This window comes from Pneumocystis carinii (assembly GCF_001477545.1).
Source record: "Pneumocystis carinii B80 chromosome Unknown supercont1.7, whole genome shotgun sequence".
NCBI lineage: Eukaryota > Fungi > Ascomycota > Pneumocystomycetes > Pneumocystales > Pneumocystaceae > Pneumocystis > Pneumocystis carinii.
This window is the reverse complement of record NW_017264719.1, coordinates 395839-411567: the sequence shown is the minus strand read 5'-3', so window position 1 is coordinate 411567 and position 15729 is coordinate 395839. Positions and strand designations below refer to the sequence as shown.

Here is a 15729-nt window from a genome sequence, read left to right as displayed (position 1 = left end):
TTTTTAATTTACGGCCTAATTTTTAGTAAAAACCCTCTTTATTTTAGTTAATATTTACTAAGAAAAATAGGATTTTATTATTATAAACTTATTTATATTTATTTATTTATTATTTATTATTATTATTTATCTATGATACAAGTTATAATTAAGAAACGGGGCCTTTAAGAGAGGGTTTAATAAGTATTTACGAAGGGACGTTAGGGGAACGAGTTATTTGTATTTTATTTGTATTTTTATAGGGTGTCAGTGTGATCAGATATAAGACGGGATATAGCGGTATATATAGAGATAGAACAAGATATACACAAGTATATCAAGATCTATAGAGATAGATCAAGATCTAGATATCAATAATATCGGTATATATATGAATTGTGAGAAGAATTGTATATTGAGGAGAAAAGATGTTAGCACCTCATATATTTTTATGGTCGGTAGCAGAAAAGGTATTTTCAGAGGCAAGAAGAAAAGTTTTATTTTCAAAGGAGAGGTTTTCATATGAGGAATATTATAAATTGATTGCAACGGGGCTTGGATGTCTTGAAACATTACTTTGTGTAATAATTTATTGATAAATAGGGAAAGAATTGTAATTTATAGGTTATAGTATGATAGATTGGAGACGAATATAGAGATAAGGACGAGATTTCGTATGGCAGAGATCATTTTTTATGAAACAGAGGATTTGCATAAGGCAGAATGGATTCTTAGTAAAGGTGTATGTTTTGTGTGTATTTTAGGACAATATATATTCATATATATAGGTAATTTTAGCACAAAGAGTAAGAAAAAGGAAGAAATGAAATAAATTGTAAAAAGGTTTAGAAAAATGAAGATATAGAGATGAGATTTGCGATGCAACACTTACAAATTCGTATACTTGCACGAAAATCCTTAAAAACAGCACAGATTTTGCTTAAATCGTGTATTGAAGAAGCAGAAGAGTAATTAAAAAACGTTTTATAGATTTTTTTAAATGAATTAGACGTCAAATGGTTGATTGGGTTTATATTTTTTTATTTTTACAGTTTGATATTTTGTCAGATGCAGTGAATCAAGAATCAGAACGAATGGGTCGTTTATCTGCTTTAATGAAGATCATTTGTATTGCTGAGCATAGAAATGATGATATAGTTTGTATTATTGCACGACTTCTTGAAACTTATTTAAGAATTGAATCTGAAGAATATCAAGTGGCAAAAAAATGTTTAAATTGTGTATCAGCAATACAGGAAAAAGTTAGCAATATATCTTTTTTGAATATTATTAAAATGATGTTTAATATTTTTTTAAATTTAATTCAGGGATATGGAAAAGAAGCTGTACATGAATTGAAGGATTTACATCATGAACTTGACGCATTTGCAGAAGAAACTAATTGTTTATATCAAGATACCTATAATGTTGTATTGATGTGAATTTTAGAAGAAAAGGCTAATGCAATCTAGTTACCACTAAGTCAAAATGGACTCAATATGAAAATTTACTGGTTTGACGCTCAGCAACTTTTTATATATGGTCATATTTTGTCTGGAATGTGTTATTTACCAGATTATAGTTCTTCTAAGGCAGAAGTTTTCTTTAACGAAGGATTAGAAATGTTAAGATGTAAATTTTTTATATGATATTATTTATTATTGATATGATTTTTAAGATGATTTTGCTTATCATCACTTTTTAACAAATGATTTACGAACAAATAAGGGTTTGGATTGGGTTGACATTACACGCCAATTGTGTTTAATTTATTATTGTTTTGCATTAATGTTAAGATCTAAATTTAATAAAGCTTTTGAGGTTATTCTGGCTTTTATCTTTTTTTTTTCATTCTTATTGATTTAGTGTATTCAAATTCTTGAAAACTACTCTTCATCTTTTACTATCACTACAAGGGCATTGTTTATGCTTTTAAAGGGAACTTATGCACAATTTACTGGTCAATTGGATATAGCATTGAAAGCATATGAATCAATACCTGTTTTTTTACATGCAATTAGTTTGGTAGGAAATCTTAACTCTGTTCTTATTTTTCAAGGAAATTCATTACAAGATAAAAAACGAGTTTATGAAATACTTCATAATATTGAACCATTATGTCAATCATCAAGTTTTACACAATTAAAATTTGCATGGAATTTAATTAGTGGATCTGCAGGAAAAGATGTCCTTTATTCCAAGTAATATTTAATTCCTAATTGATTTATTATTAATAACTTTAGGAATTTTTTGTCATATGTTGTATCTGCATCAGAAAAACATACAAATACTCAATTTCGAGTTATGGCTTTAATAGCATTGTGCTACTACTTTGTTGCTCATTCTGAAAGTGAGCAGGCGGAGAAAATGCTAGTATCAGCTTACTTGCTTTCTAAAAATGCTGAAAATGATATTTGGGCTTTTATGAGTGGAAAACTTTTACAAGGTTTATACATTTAATCTTTATTAATATTGTTAAGAAAGTTTAGAATTAATGAAAAAGAAAAATAAAAATATAAAGGCTGAAAAACAACTTCAATTAAACTTAAAACACAAGGAACGTATTTTAGATATATTTAATAATACCAATGCAATTTCTTTGAACTGTTAACTATAAATTCTATTTTTTTTTGAGAAAAACATACATAATTTATAAAACAATTTTATATTATTTTAATTACAGCTTCTTTTACATTTAGGAAATGATATATATCTGGTGTTATCAAATAGTCTGGATTTTTATATTATTATACTAATTAATCAATCATGAGAAACCGAGTGTTTTTTGTTTCTAGCTTTCGCTAATGCACTTTCCTACAAATTTTATACACATAGTTCACTGATGTAAGTATTTTATTACCCATTTTTCTTGTTTTTTATTCTTTTTAGCTTGTTTTCTCGCCTCAATCTTCGATTTTTTCATAGATCTAATTGTCTCTAACTCTTTCTAAAGAACCAAAGGTCATTTCTCATTATTTACGACATTAATATCTCATTTAATACCTTTCTTTCTTGTTTAACTTTGGCTTCATTATATAATCTATGGTTTACATCTTCTAGAATAGATAAAAGTGTCGCCTAAATCAATATTCATTCAGAAATCTATATTTAACAAAAAAAAAAACATTAAATACTTTATCTTCTACAAATATTTTCTTAGGTTTCTGTATTTTTGCTGGTGTAGATGTATTTAAAAAAGAAATAGGTGTTTTTTTCTGGGAAAACTGTCATTTATTTTTAATATAATACTAAATACCAATAGAATCTATAGAAAAATACCTTTGGATCATCAGAAACTCTGTTTTTACTCCAAAATTTAGACATATCTGGTTTTTTTTTATAAAATAACTCTTCAACTTTTTTTCAACTACAAAAAAAATATAAAAATCCTAGAGAATACTAATAAATATAGACAACACAATTCAATCCTTTCTATTCCAATTCTATTTTTCCTCTTTTTATATATATTTATTTATCTTTTATCTCTTCAAAAACTTGTCAAAATTATTTTATAAAAATTATTTTCTATTTAAATATTTATTAATAATTCTAATATTTGTTAATAATTCTAATATTACTTTTCATAAATAGAAATTATGGTTTTTCTATATAATCCTCTTATAAATATTTATTTTATGATATTTTTAACGTAAGATCAACTACGATGAAAATTAATATTATAAAAAACTAGAATTGATGGAGATTTTCTATGGTTTTTAAGAATTTTTAAGCTTAAATATCAATTAAAAATAAATCAGAAAAGAATGAACCTTTTTATTCCAATTTGAACGAGGAAAATCCGTCCAGATTAGCGGTTGAACGGGTTGAACAAGGTGCTTTATATGTATATAGATAAATAAAGAGATTAAATTGGGTTAAATGACAGATATTTTATCACAGAACTTTTCAAAAGAAAAGTTCCTTGAATCAGTGAAAAATCTGTCAGTTATTGCGGAAAAATATGGGTTAGATCAAGAGTCTATAGATAAGGGTATTTCATTGATGTGCCGGAATCATCATATTGATCAAAGCAATGCTATATCTATTATATATTCAATGATGCCTAATGGAAAAGTTAGTCAGAAAACAGTAATTAGGATACTTGCTAGTCTTGGGCATGGCAAGACAAAGGCGAGTTTATTTATACAAGTATGTATATATATATATATTACTTCAATATATATATATATAAATTTTAATAGAATGCACTTCTTAAATGGATTATTATGGTATATGATTTTTTGGATGGTTATGAAGAATTAAATCAATTATATGGTGTTATTCTTCATTATATTGGATTTATAACGCTTAGGTTAATATTGGAATTTTTTAAAAAAAAAGAAGATTTAGATTTTTAGGCGATATCTTTGTCATATTTTAATTCTTATAACACGACGTAATAATGTAAAGGCATTTCGAATAGAAAAGCTGTATAAAATTATATTAAGAGAATGAATTTGCTGAATTGTTTGTAGTCTTGAAATTCAGAACCAAACACCTAATGATCAGAGTATTTTTGCTTTATTACAACTTTATAAATCATATTATCCAGATATTGTGGTTACAAAATTTCTAAAAATTCATGATAAATTATTTGATGTAATCATTTATTTTTATTTGGAATTTAAGGTTTATGTTAACAATTGTTAGCATCCAAACAAGCCATGGTTAGATAAAGTGATTGCTCTTCAGGAATCGTCATCTAATAAGATAAATAAAAACTATGATATTCCGCGTTTTGAAGTAATGGATCATTTTTACCGTGGTTTTAAAAGACAAAAACTTAGGAATTTTTCTATTCCAGAGATTCGAACATTTAGTTCGAAAAAGGTATATATTAGAATCTTTTATTACTTTTATTTATTTAATGTTAGGAATCATATACTACCGAGGAAATTCGAACTAAACAAGATCTTGTTGAATATATTGATAATGTTGAATTTCCTGGTCAGCTTGCATCTATCTTGGATACCTTTCTACACCAGAATCTTTTAATTTTACGCTGTCCTGGTATGAAAATATAAAATAGTTTAATAGTTAATATTTAATTAACACAATCAAATAGAATTTGCAATTGAACGTTTAAGTTTTTGGCTAGAGGCAAAATTGATATTAGATTTAAAAGAAAATAGCAATGATGCATATATTAATCATATTTTAGAATATTTAGAAAAATTTACATATGTTTTTAAGGTTATAATTTTGATTGTAATATATTATTAACTGATTTATAATTAAGGAGACATTATCTCCTATAGATCGTTTTCTAAATATATTACTACAATCATGGGATGGTATTAAATATCGAGAATCACTCTTTAATCTTTTGATACATATACCTATCAAATCAGAAAAAGGTTTGTTTGTTTGTTTTATTTTTTATTAATTTATAACTTATTAGATATTACAATGATATTATCTTATCTTACAAAGCCACAATGGTTAACAGATTTAAATTATTGTATAGATTTGTTAAACTTTTTTTCTCAATTAACTAGACAATGGGTTATAAAATATATAAGACTAATTAATAAAAACGGGTATCCAAAATTAGAATTATATTGCTGATTAGATCGTTCTAATTACTTAAGGACTTATTGGAAATTGTCATCCAATGATAATATATTAAGCGATCCGTTTAATTCTATTCTATTTCTACTTGAAAATATTGATCATCTTTGCATTAATATTCTTCTGGTATTTTTATAATCTATATTGAATATTATTTGTAATTTTTTTAGCTTTATAAGAGTGACATGCGTATTCATAATTCTGTTCTTTTATTTTATGAGCTTTTGTTGGATCTAATTGTTGAAGAAAAACTTCCAAATATCATATTACCATCATCTCATATTATTTATCAATGTTTTTTTTCAGGAAATGGGATGAGTTTATCAAGAATTTGTGGATTAATTGTTGGATATAAAGCAGCGTTTGATCAACATGAAAAAAATGAAGTAAAATCACCATATCATCGGGATATTGTTGATTATTTTAATTCTTTTGTGATGGATTTTTGTAATTGTTTATGGAGAAATAGAGCCTTTAATAAGCAAGATAAAAATGCTCTTGGTTGTCAATTATCTGAGTAAGTTCTATATATTATAAGGGAAGGCTAATATTCTTTTAAGAGAAGTTGTAATGACACTTAAATCTATTGCAGAGGTACAAGGAATTTTCTTTGGATCTATTTTTTCCATTACGCATGGAACAGTATTTGCACATTGGTCAGCAGAAACTTTGAAAGATCTGGAAGATGAATCTCCAAATATTATTAAGAGGCATGTAGGCCCTGTAAGCAATACATCTTTGAAACGATGGGCAGAAGTAACAATAATATAAAAAAAGTTTATATACTTATATATTACACAGGAAGGAGGTCTAAATATTAGCCTAAATGATTTTAGGATTCTTGTGTTAAACAAGATTAATAAGAAGAATTATAATGGTGTTTATGATTTTTTATATAGTTCGATGGCATCTTTAAAGGAAAGACGAACATCAGAAATTAATATTTCATGATAGAATTATATTAATATTTTTTCTATACAAGAAATATTAGTTTTTTTGCTAATTTATTTGTTATTGGTTATAGAAAAGTGGTGATTTTATTTAAAGATCTATCCGTACCAATAATATGTTGCTTTGGCTGCAAGTTGTCGCAAATGTTCCGGAAAATATACATAAACACTCATTAAAACTAATGCAGTAATGCTTATAAAGACGAAATCTATTATTTATATTAGATCATTTAAAAAAAAACATGGTATCTATAAATCACTTACTAACAATTATTTTTTCTGTAGTTGTTAACATATTTAGTGCAAAAGTTACTTCATATTGAATGTATTTTTTTTTAAGAAAACGCATTATTCTTCTTCTAAACATCTAATTCTTTATACAATCACAACTATAAATATAAATATTATTAGTTTTAAATTAAAGGTAATATCAAATTTAAATCACAAAATATTAAATAACGAAATAAAAATAATCTCTATTTATATTTATGTCGATATTAATTAATGGGTCAAAATCAGCTGGAATACTACTATTATTACTCTCAATTATATAAGATTAAACTGTTAAATTGTTAAAAATTTATATATAAAATTATGGTTGTCATGGCATCTTGTTACCATGGAAATATCAACCTTCAGATATTAACAGAATATGAAATTATGATTAAGTGTTAAATTAAATATGGATTAAAAGGAAAAGGATATTTACAGGGCCTTTATTTAATTTTAAGGACTATTTTTAATATATTTGGGATCTTTCTTTTTCTAATTTGAAATTTTGTTTTATCGCGGATTTAGGATGATTTAAAGCTTGTATAATTTATTAACAAATATACATAAAAAACATGATCTTTATGATGAATATAAGGGTTTTATTCTCTTGTGTAATTTATGGATTATAAGATATACGAATTTTATGAACAATTGTCTAGCGGATTATAGAGGATTTAAGGATGATTTATGAAGATTTTAAAAAAGATTGCTATTATAAAGAAAATACATCAAAAGATGCTTTAACTGATGATATTTCATCAAAAAAATTGCGTCGTTTTGTATCGTTAGAAGAAGACATAATTAATGATCAAGTTACTGAGAGTAATAATCATTTTTCAAAGAAACTTTGCTTGGAAAATAGCAATTTACAAGTAGAAAGTTCTGAAAAAAATAAGGAACTTGTTAATATTCAAAATATTCCATTTCCTAATGGTACTGTTAAGATTACAGCTGTAAAGGGTTATAAAAGAACAGAACATGATATAACAATTGAAGACGTATTTCAAAAAGTATTTATTATATTCTTTTGAGAACATATATTTAGTGTATCAATAGGAAAGTTTAAAGGCAGCAGTTCTATCTGCTTTTGTCATTGATCCATTATGGGTACTTACAAAAATACAATTGTCTAGTACAATAGTTATTTTTGTTCATCAGGCTAAATCAGATGAAGAGGTTTGAATTTTTATGATATTTTTAATAAAAATTAATTTTTATTAAAGAAGGAGGCTATTAATAAATTATATCTTCATATTCCAAATGTTTCTGCTATTTTTCCGCCTATGGAAGGTGCTAATTGCATGCATTGTAAATTACAGGTATTTATTGTTCTTATTTTCTTTTTCTAAATGATAAAAGCTTTTATTTTATACTACATATTTACGCGTGGTTATTCCAAGTGTATTAAACTTTTTAAACTAAAGAGTTTAGTAATATGAATTAGGCTAATTTAGTTGATTATGATTGGGGAGAAACTGGTATAATGGAGAATGTATATTTTCTATTTTTTTTTTGATTTTAATTAACAAATTAGAGTATCTATATTCAAGATTTTCCTCGAAGAATATCTCCATTTGCAGGATTTTCTATTGATTTTGAAAGAGATCTATTTCATTACTGTAGAACTAAAAACTATCCTCAGCATGTTCTTGAAAAAATGAAAAATTACGACTTTTCCTTAGCTAAAAATTTACAGTTTATTCATTCAATTCCATTAAAAGCACAAAAAAATACCAATTCAAAGGATACAGGTTATATATCTCTAGCTAAAGCTATACAGCGACTTGGAAAAGGACGTGAAAATGATATAAAAATAGATATTATGGTTAATTTTTATATTTCATATTTCATCTAGTTTTACTGATATTTTAGACATCATCTTTAGGATTATTGAATTCGACATTCCTATCTAATATGTATCTAGCATTAAAAGGCTGTCAAGTAGTTGCTTCCCGCAATACAGATATTCAGGATTGGAAAACTTGTATGAAAATCCACTTTCCAAGCATGAATACTGTTTCATACAGTAATGGCGGTAAAGAATCTGCAGGCACTATATGTTTTCAAAAGCGATACTGGGAACATGTAAATTTTCCAAAAAGCATTTTATATGATAGTGCAGCTGTTCATGTAGGTTGTCTAATGCATCATAAAGTAATTATATTCCTATAAATAAGTTCATATTTATAAAGAGGTAGATTATTCTTGTAAGGGACCAGACATCTGCATCCGATTTTTTCTATATTGGTTCTGCTAATTTTTCTTCTTCTGCATGGTAAGTATACATTTATAATTATACTATCCAACTTCAAAAAAATCATGATTCATATTTATCTTGTTTTTAGGGGAATATTGACACAACTAAACTCGAAAAACCCTGTTATTTTATGTAGAAATTGGGAATGTGGTGTAGTTTTATCATTGAATGATCATTATTCTTGTATTATTGAAACCATCCTTAGTGAAGCAAGTTCATTGCCCAATTCAACACCATGGATTTCCAATTTATGATATTATTTCATGATTAAAAAGATATCAAATATTCTGAATATGATTTTTTCAGTTTTATCGTGCTTAAAATATTCATTATGTATATTGATTTTAGAAATATAAATTATATGAAATTTAATCAGCTATTCAGTATGATAAATTGACATCAAAATGTTAAATTATCCAAAGATGTGCTTATATATGATTGTTATTTTATTCGAGTATTATTTTCGAAAATTATATTAAATTTTTTAAATGATCCAGGAATTCGATTTGAAACGTAGATTGAAATGAATATGATATTTTAAAAAAATATCAAATTCATTATTAACAGACATTTAAAAGATGAATTTTCCAAAGCCTTCTGCAGCAAAGAGATATTTGTTTTCTTTTAGATATTCATATGGCTTAAGGTAATAAAACTCATTAGAAAATTTTGTTATTTAGTTTTAGATGTTGCAAATTAAATCATTCATATAGCATATTCCCTCAGGAATGGAGATTTAACACACAAAGAACCTTTCGAACATCAACTATGCTCTTGTTTCGTCCTCCATCTCCTCTTAAAATTCGGAATACATGTATTAATTATATTAAACTGAAAAAGCATAAGAATCCAAGAATTGTTACCTATGAAAATATCTATACGGTTCCAAATCTTCTTACATTTTCTCGATTAATTCTTGCGCCAGTAACAGGCTACTGTATTTTACATGAACAACATTTATATTCTGTTATTTTATTTATTTATGCAAGCCTATCTGATGCGCTAGATGGATGGATTTCTCGAAAATGGGGTGTAAAAAGCATTGCAGGAACAATCCTTGATCCAATGGCTGATAAATTTTTCATCATCATATCAACACTTTGCCTCACGATTAAACAGCAAATCCCATGTAATTATTTATTTCAATCATTTTATTCTTGTTTAACATAACACAGATTATCTATTTTCCGTTATTCTTGGAAAAGATATCCTTCTTGGGTTGTTTGCTATCTATTATCGTTGGATCTCCCTTAATCCACCTTGTACATTTGGACGATATTTTGATTTTTCAATACCAAGCATCGAAATAAAACCCACTTTAATTAGTAAAGTAATAATATTATGATATGAAATCATATTTTTACTTTTTCCTTCTAGATAAATACTGCGCTACAACACTTGCTTATCGGTATAACCATAACACAACCCTTTATTCACTTAGAAATTCTATCTGTTTTCCTTATTCCAATACAGTAAATTATTAATTTTGTTTGTTTTTTTTTATAAAAAGGTTTAGGTTTCTCGTTTTTATAACAACAATTTGGTCAGGACTATCATATGTATATGCCAAAGATGCCATTCGTATCTTAAATTCTCAAATAAATAAATAATTGATTAATAAATATTATATTAATAAATCCTAATAGAAATGACGTGTATTGGATCTTTTAAATAAGATTTCGGCAATAATTAAAAATATACACATCTAAACATAGAGCAAAAAAATATTAGATTCTATATAAAAGTTATATGGATAAAAATTAAATATAAAAATTACCTATTTTTATATTATAAATATTTATCAACCTCTATATTCATTAAATATATTCACTTTTTCAAACGATCCCAAAATTTATAATTATTTTTGATTTCTTCTTTAAATTCCAAAAGAATTCTATCTTAAACATTAAATATTTACTACATATTTCAGCTTATTTTATTATTTTATAAAATGTAAATAGAAAAAATGTTCATTTTCTCTTAAAATAGCTCTTCTATTTTAATAAAAGGCATAAATATTTTTTCATTTAAAAGTTATTAAAACGTTCTTATTTAATCATTCTTATTACTTTTTATATAATACTGATCGAATTTATTTCAATTTACTTTAATTTTTCCCTTTTTACTCTTTATATTCGAATCGGTTTTTTATCGTTTCAAGAGGGGATAAACTCCAGTATTTATAGAAAAATCATTAGCCAATCAAATTTCTAAATCTTATCATTCAATTGAAAGTTGTATATCGATATTATTAAAATAACGCAAATTTCCCTTTTTAGGTATTATTTAACAGGGATACCCTTTTTTCGATATTACCCTTTTTGGATTTTCTTTCCTTAAAAAAAATATATATAGCATGAACCCCTAACCCCCTCCCCTCAATATATTCATTTAAGAAAGATAGTGCTATTCAACACGACCTAACCCTAGTTTTAAATCGTTAATAAACATTTAGGTATAGGGTTAGGTGAGAGTTAGATATGGGGTTAGATATGGGGTGGTACAGGCTAGGGGTTAGGGTTAGGCACAGGTTTATTCATAGGGTTAGGTACGGTTTAGATATAGGTATAGGTATGGGGTTAGGTCTATAGTTTAGGTATAGGTCAGGTAAATATAAATCTAAAATTATAGAGTTGGGTTATTGAAGATTAATGATTATTTAGATGTAAAGATTATCTCCATAAATAGAATGTCAAATCTATATAACCATCGCTCAACAGGGTCTTCAGTTATTTCAAATCGTCTGACAGAGCTTTTAGAAGCAGTCAGAAATGAATTTGATAATATTGCACAAGAAGCCATGGCTTTTCGGAATCATAAAGATGATTATGAACATAAAAGTATGTAGAAAAAGACAAAAAGAAGTCTTTAAATGATATGATCAATATTTTTAAATGAATATTTGAATCAAGATTAAGGTTAATTTGTGATTAATCTGATGATAGTGACATCTCAGATACAAGAAATGCAAACAATTCGACAAATGATATATGAATTAGAAATGGCTCATCAAAAAATGAAACAATCGTGAGAGATTTTGAAATACTTGTGTAAACAATATTTTCTGAAATATAAAGCTATGAAGAAGAGATTGCACGATTACGACGTGAACTTGAAACACGAGGGATTCATTTACCTACCGCATCAACATCAACGCAGCCATCACTTCCAAGGCTTTCTAATCCTCCTAATCTTCCGTTTCCTCCACCGAATCTTGGATTAAATACGAATAATCTTTCTATGGGAAGGACAAGTCATGGTGATTTAAAAACATGTCTTGCTCCTCTGGAAACCAATCAATCAGTTGTTCAGTTACCTTATCCTAATACTGGATATCCTTCAGTTAATAGTGTTCTTCCATTACAGAGTTGTCCTCAGCATACTAACAAACGAATTTGCGCCGATTCAGCTGTCGATAATACATATAATGTGCCCAAGGGATCGAATTACCCACCAATTTCAGGGTCTTCTTCTCCCTCTGGCAAGCGTAATAAGTCGCACACTAATCGTACGGAAACCTCAAGTTCTTTTATTCCTGTTCAACCTTCATCTGCACGTTCTGTTGTACCTTCTACTCCACTAACAACAACTTCTCTACCACCATCTACATCTTCTGCACTTGGACAATCTCTTTCTATGGCTGATATTGATCCTGATATGATTCCTCGTGAATTAAAAAAGGAAGATTCTGATTGGACAGTTTTGTTTAATCCAAATATCCCTCGAGTTTTGGATATTAACCTTATACATACATTGGAACACCAAAGTGTTGTTTGTTGTATACGATTTAGTCATGATGGTGACTATCTTGCTACAGGGTGTAATCGAGTAACTGTTATTTTTGATGTAAAAACGGGCAAACGATTGACGTAAGTTATCATTTCTTTGACCAGTTTATCTAATGAATTATAGGGTTCTTCAAGATGAATCAGTAAATCGAGAAGGTGATTTATATATACGAAGTGTTGCATTTAGTCCAGATGGAAAATATCTTGCAACTGGTGCTGAAGATAAAAGAATTCGGGTAAGTTTAGAAAACTCTTTGCAATCATTTACTTTTCAATATTATTATTTCAATGAAGAAAGTCTTCATTCTTTTTATTCTTTCTTTCTTTTCTCTAATTTTTATCTATAATTTCTTATTCTTAAATAGATATGGGACATTTTAAAAAAGAAAATACGTCATTTATTTACGGGACATGAACAGGATATCTATTCTCTTGATTATAGTCAAAATGGAAAGTTTATTGCTTCTGGAAGCGGTGATCGTACTGCTCGTGTTTGGGATATCGAAACAGGGCATTGCATTTTAACTTTAAGTATTGAAGATGGCGTCACAACTGTTGCTATCTCTCCTGATAGCCGTTACGTTGCCGCCGGAAGTCTTGATAAAGTTGTACGTGTATGGGATGCTAAAACTGGTTATTTAGTTGAACGATTCGAAGATCATAAAGATAGTGTTTATAGTGTTGCTTTTTCTCCAAATGGTTGCGAATTATTAAGTGGAAGTCTTGATAAGACAGTTAAACTTTGGGAACTTATGGATTCTAAATCATCCACTGGCCCTAAAAATGGTCTTTGTAAAGCTACATTTACTGGTCATAAAGTAAATCAACATTTAATATCTATTTTTTTTTTTAATTTTCATAGGATTTCGTACTTAGTGTTGCAAGTTCGCCCGATGGGCATTGGGTTGTAAGTGGTTCAAAAGATAGAAGCGTTTATTTTTGGGATTATCATGGATGTGCACAACTTATTTTACAAGGACATAAAAATTCCGGTAAGTCTTTCTTCTAAAACTATATCTTCTCTTTTTCTTTCTTTTATTAATATCTTATTTTTAGTTATTTCTGTAGCTGTTTCACCAACCGGCCGACTTTTTGCCACCGGTTCTGGCGATTGTCGCGCACGTATTTGGGAATATACAACATTAACATAAAACTTAAGAAAAAAAAAATATACATTTTATCTAATATTATAAGACTTTTTATCACATCTTTTTAATTTTTTATCGGGTTCTAAAACCCTTGTATCCTCTCCTTAATTTATACCTTTCGTCCCTTGTATACCTCCAATTGGAGGGTCATTTAAGCTAAGCCTGGGATTTACTAGAGGCTGGAGGGGCATGATGCCTTTGTTACGTCGCTCACGACCAATGGTTTGGACGTTGAGCGACATGATCTTAAAGAACCATCTTATATCGATTATCTTATGGCAACCATTCAATCTAAGCAATTAGATGATAAAGATCTTAAGGGAAAAGGTGTAGAAACTAAAGGAATGGGAGAATCTAAGAATAAAAGACGATATCCGTGCTCTTTTGAAGGGTGTAATAAGGCATTTCAACAGCAAGCACATTTACGTATTCATTTACGGTGTCATTCAGGAGAAAAGCCATTTGTCTGTGGGCAATGCGGGAAAACATTTGCACAACTTGGTAATTTAAAGGTAAATAGAGAGAAGATCAGGAATAATAAGAGGGTTATGGGTGAAATAAGATAAAAAGGTTAAATAAAGAGTAATTAAGAAGGATTAAGAGGGATTAAGAATGAATAATTGTTAATTAAAAGCATAATTAACATAATTATGATTTTTAGACACATCAAAGACGACATACTGGGGAAAAACCATATATTTGTACATATACAAATTGTGGAAAGAAATTTGCACAAAAAGGAAACCTTCGTGCTCATAAATTGATTCATGAAGGGGCTCGTCCGTATGTTTGCCGACTGGATAACTGTACAAAGACATTTACACAGCTTGGAAATTTAAAGGTTAAGATAATTATGAAAAAAAAGGAATTTTATTAAAAAAAATAAGGTTCATCAAAATAAATTTCATAATGAGTCTATTTGTAGATTCAATGCAAAGCTTAAGTCTTTACAATTACCAAATGCTGAAGATGAGCAATTGCTTGATTATTTTTTAACATTATATCGGTATTCTAATCAAGGTATTAAAGGTCGAGGTAAAGAGAAGACAGAATTGCCATTGAAAAAAGAAACAGAAAGTGCAAATGAAGCTATTGATGCTTCTTCTGATTTTTCAACAGATTCTTCACATTTACCTTTTTCTGATAAAATGGGTTCTCAAACTATGAAACATGAAAATTTATCTACAACAAATGATATAGATCTTGATGAATTACTTGAATTAAATCAAGAGAAAATCGAACAATTAATTGCTTGTAATAAATTAGAAAAAAATGTATCTGATGATTTGCAAGATAATTTGCAAAATACACTTCAAGAATTGGAACAAATTAATGTTAGAGATCTTTTATTACAGCTTGATGATCCTTCAAATCTGAATGATATGGCAGGATTTTCATAATAATAAATAATTCACTAGAATTAATGGACATACAACAAATATCATAAAGATACCCGTTAAATGATACCACTCTTGTATTAAATGGTTTCAAGTAAACAATTGTCATTTATCATTCAAATTAAAGGCAATACTTGGCAAAATAATTGGATTAATATATATGGAAAATCTTTATATATCAATTTTACTCTGTTTCTGCTCTATATTTTTCTTAAAAACGCACAGATATATACATAAACACAAAAGCTCTCACAACACCTTTATTATTTACATGAAATACTGCTTTATTCTACATTTCTTATATTTTTTCAAAGTTCTTTTCTATATTATTAAGCAAATGGGCTTAATAATCTATTTGAATTAATT

The 15729-nt window shown here is 27.5% G+C and overlaps 8 protein-coding genes across 8 annotated transcripts; 6 read left to right on the top strand and 2 right to left on the bottom strand.

Annotated features, from left to right (window-relative positions):
• The first annotated feature begins 316 nt into the window (after nucleotides 1-316).
• Nucleotides 317-2636, top strand: T552_01813 (hypothetical protein). Its single transcript, XM_018370379.1, has 11 exons — nucleotides 317-362; nucleotides 408-560; nucleotides 611-721; nucleotides 768-785; nucleotides 829-947; nucleotides 989-1406; nucleotides 1452-1611; nucleotides 1658-1800; nucleotides 1846-2180; nucleotides 2223-2425; nucleotides 2469-2636. The coding sequence occupies exons 2-11, from the start codon at nucleotides 408-410 to the stop codon at nucleotides 2588-2590; spliced, it is 1782 nt and encodes a 593-aa protein (XP_018226096.1). The 5' UTR covers nucleotides 317-362; the 3' UTR covers nucleotides 2591-2636.
• A 58-nt stretch (nucleotides 2637-2694) lies between these two features.
• On the bottom strand, nucleotides 2695-3345 carry T552_01812 (hypothetical protein). The gene is made up of 5 exons (XM_018370378.1): nucleotides 3259-3345; nucleotides 3114-3203; nucleotides 2983-3057; nucleotides 2840-2926; nucleotides 2695-2793 (listed from the first exon to the last, which is right to left on the bottom strand). The coding sequence occupies exons 1-5, from the start codon at nucleotides 3301-3303 to the stop codon at nucleotides 2740-2742; spliced, it is 351 nt and encodes a 116-aa protein (XP_018226095.1). The 5' UTR covers nucleotides 3304-3345; the 3' UTR covers nucleotides 2695-2739.
• A 419-nt stretch (nucleotides 3346-3764) lies between these two features.
• Nucleotides 3765-6545, top strand: T552_01811 (hypothetical protein). Its single transcript, XM_018370377.1, has 14 exons — nucleotides 3765-3812; nucleotides 3866-4128; nucleotides 4182-4291; nucleotides 4338-4409; nucleotides 4455-4578; nucleotides 4630-4809; nucleotides 4854-4989; nucleotides 5045-5172; nucleotides 5219-5336; nucleotides 5381-5519; nucleotides 5571-5676; nucleotides 5721-6067; nucleotides 6111-6306; nucleotides 6352-6545. Exons 2-14 carry the CDS (start codon nucleotides 3982-3984, stop codon nucleotides 6499-6501), a joined length of 1953 nt encoding a protein of 650 aa, XP_018226094.1. The 5' UTR covers nucleotides 3765-3812; nucleotides 3866-3981; the 3' UTR covers nucleotides 6502-6545.
• A 54-nt stretch (nucleotides 6546-6599) lies between these two features.
• T552_01810 (hypothetical protein) lies at nucleotides 6600-6867 on the bottom strand (the record flags this gene model as incomplete). The annotated part of the gene is made up of 2 exons (XM_018370376.1): nucleotides 6600-6709; nucleotides 6765-6867. The coding sequence occupies 2 exons, from the start codon at nucleotides 6865-6867 to the stop codon at nucleotides 6600-6602; spliced, it is 213 nt and encodes a 70-aa protein (XP_018226093.1).
• A 540-nt stretch (nucleotides 6868-7407) lies between these two features.
• T552_01809 (hypothetical protein) lies at nucleotides 7408-9329 on the top strand. Its single transcript, XM_018370375.1, has 9 exons — nucleotides 7408-7783; nucleotides 7830-7949; nucleotides 7997-8092; nucleotides 8133-8174; nucleotides 8218-8265; nucleotides 8308-8598; nucleotides 8646-8927; nucleotides 8972-9048; nucleotides 9119-9329. Exons 1-9 carry the CDS (start codon nucleotides 7454-7456, stop codon nucleotides 9282-9284), a joined length of 1452 nt encoding a protein of 483 aa, XP_018226092.1. The 5' UTR covers nucleotides 7408-7453; the 3' UTR covers nucleotides 9285-9329.
• A 233-nt stretch (nucleotides 9330-9562) lies between these two features.
• Nucleotides 9563-10684, top strand: T552_01808 (hypothetical protein). The gene is made up of 5 exons (XM_018370374.1): nucleotides 9563-9676; nucleotides 9717-10159; nucleotides 10206-10360; nucleotides 10408-10502; nucleotides 10547-10684. The coding sequence occupies exons 1-5, from the start codon at nucleotides 9609-9611 to the stop codon at nucleotides 10638-10640; spliced, it is 855 nt and encodes a 284-aa protein (XP_018226091.1). The 5' UTR covers nucleotides 9563-9608; the 3' UTR covers nucleotides 10641-10684.
• A 989-nt stretch (nucleotides 10685-11673) lies between these two features.
• On the top strand, nucleotides 11674-14015 carry T552_01807 (hypothetical protein). Its single transcript, XM_018370373.1, has 7 exons — nucleotides 11674-11870; nucleotides 11976-12057; nucleotides 12108-12899; nucleotides 12943-13054; nucleotides 13184-13636; nucleotides 13681-13810; nucleotides 13875-14015. The coding sequence occupies exons 1-7, from the start codon at nucleotides 11720-11722 to the stop codon at nucleotides 13967-13969; spliced, it is 1815 nt and encodes a 604-aa protein (XP_018226090.1). The 5' UTR covers nucleotides 11674-11719; the 3' UTR covers nucleotides 13970-14015.
• A 180-nt stretch (nucleotides 14016-14195) lies between these two features.
• Nucleotides 14196-15412, top strand: T552_01806 (hypothetical protein). Its single transcript, XM_018370372.1, has 3 exons — nucleotides 14196-14478; nucleotides 14628-14807; nucleotides 14854-15412. The coding sequence occupies exons 1-3, from the start codon at nucleotides 14242-14244 to the stop codon at nucleotides 15364-15366; spliced, it is 930 nt and encodes a 309-aa protein (XP_018226089.1). The 5' UTR covers nucleotides 14196-14241; the 3' UTR covers nucleotides 15367-15412.
• The last annotated feature ends 317 nt before the right edge of the window (nucleotides 15413-15729 follow it).

Coding starts and splice junctions, on each gene's coding strand:
- T552_01813 (XM_018370379.1), top strand. CDS start 408: ATGTTAGCACCTCATATATTTTTATGGTCGGTAGCAGAAAAGGTATTT. Junction 1,801..1,845: donor AATTTAATAAAGCTTTTGAG/GTTATTCTGGCT, acceptor TTATTGATTTAG/TGTATTCAAATTCTTGAAAA. Junction 2,426..2,468: donor GAGTGGAAAACTTTTACAAG/GTTTATACATTT, acceptor AAGAAAGTTTAG/AATTAATGAAAAAGAAAAAT.
- T552_01812 (XM_018370378.1), bottom strand. CDS start 3,303: ATGTCTAAATTTTGGAGTAAAAACAGAGTTTCTGATGATCCAAAG. Junction 2,927..2,982: donor AAGTTAAACAAGAAAGAAAG/GTATTAAATGAG, acceptor TTGGTTCTTTAG/AAAGAGTTAGAGACAATTAG. Junction 2,794..2,839: donor ATAAAAAACAAGAAAAATGG/GTAATAAAATAC, acceptor TAAAATTTGTAG/GAAAGTGCATTAGCGAAAGC.
- T552_01811 (XM_018370377.1), top strand. CDS start 3,982: ATGTGCCGGAATCATCATATTGATCAAAGCAATGCTATATCTATTATA. Junction 4,410..4,454: donor GCATTTCGAATAGAAAAGCT/GTATAAAATTAT, acceptor AATTGTTTGTAG/TCTTGAAATTCAGAACCAAA. Junction 5,337..5,380: donor ACCTATCAAATCAGAAAAAG/GTTTGTTTGTTT, acceptor ATAACTTATTAG/ATATTACAATGATATTATCT.
- T552_01809 (XM_018370375.1), top strand. CDS start 7,454: ATGATTTATGAAGATTTTAAAAAAGATTGCTATTATAAAGAAAATACA. Junction 8,093..8,132: donor GCATGCATTGTAAATTACAG/GTATTTATTGTT, acceptor AAATGATAAAAG/CTTTTATTTTATACTACATA. Junction 8,266..8,307: donor AAACTGGTATAATGGAGAAT/GTATATTTTCTA, acceptor TTAACAAATTAG/AGTATCTATATTCAAGATTT.
- T552_01808 (XM_018370374.1), top strand. CDS start 9,609: ATGAATTTTCCAAAGCCTTCTGCAGCAAAGAGATATTTGTTTTCTTTT. Junction 10,160..10,205: donor GATTAAACAGCAAATCCCAT/GTAATTATTTAT, acceptor AACATAACACAG/ATTATCTATTTTCCGTTATT. Junction 10,361..10,407: donor AACCCACTTTAATTAGTAAA/GTAATAATATTA, acceptor TTTTCCTTCTAG/ATAAATACTGCGCTACAACA.
- T552_01807 (XM_018370373.1), top strand. CDS start 11,720: ATGTCAAATCTATATAACCATCGCTCAACAGGGTCTTCAGTTATTTCA. Junction 12,058..12,107: donor CATCAAAAAATGAAACAATC/GTGAGAGATTTT, acceptor TGAAATATAAAG/CTATGAAGAAGAGATTGCAC. Junction 13,811..13,874: donor ACAAGGACATAAAAATTCCG/GTAAGTCTTTCT, acceptor TCTTATTTTTAG/TTATTTCTGTAGCTGTTTCA.
- T552_01806 (XM_018370372.1), top strand. CDS start 14,242: ATGGCAACCATTCAATCTAAGCAATTAGATGATAAAGATCTTAAGGGA. Junction 14,479..14,627: donor CACAACTTGGTAATTTAAAG/GTAAATAGAGAG, acceptor TATGATTTTTAG/ACACATCAAAGACGACATAC. Junction 14,808..14,853: donor CACAGCTTGGAAATTTAAAG/GTTAAGATAATT, acceptor AAAAAAAATAAG/GTTCATCAAAATAAATTTCA.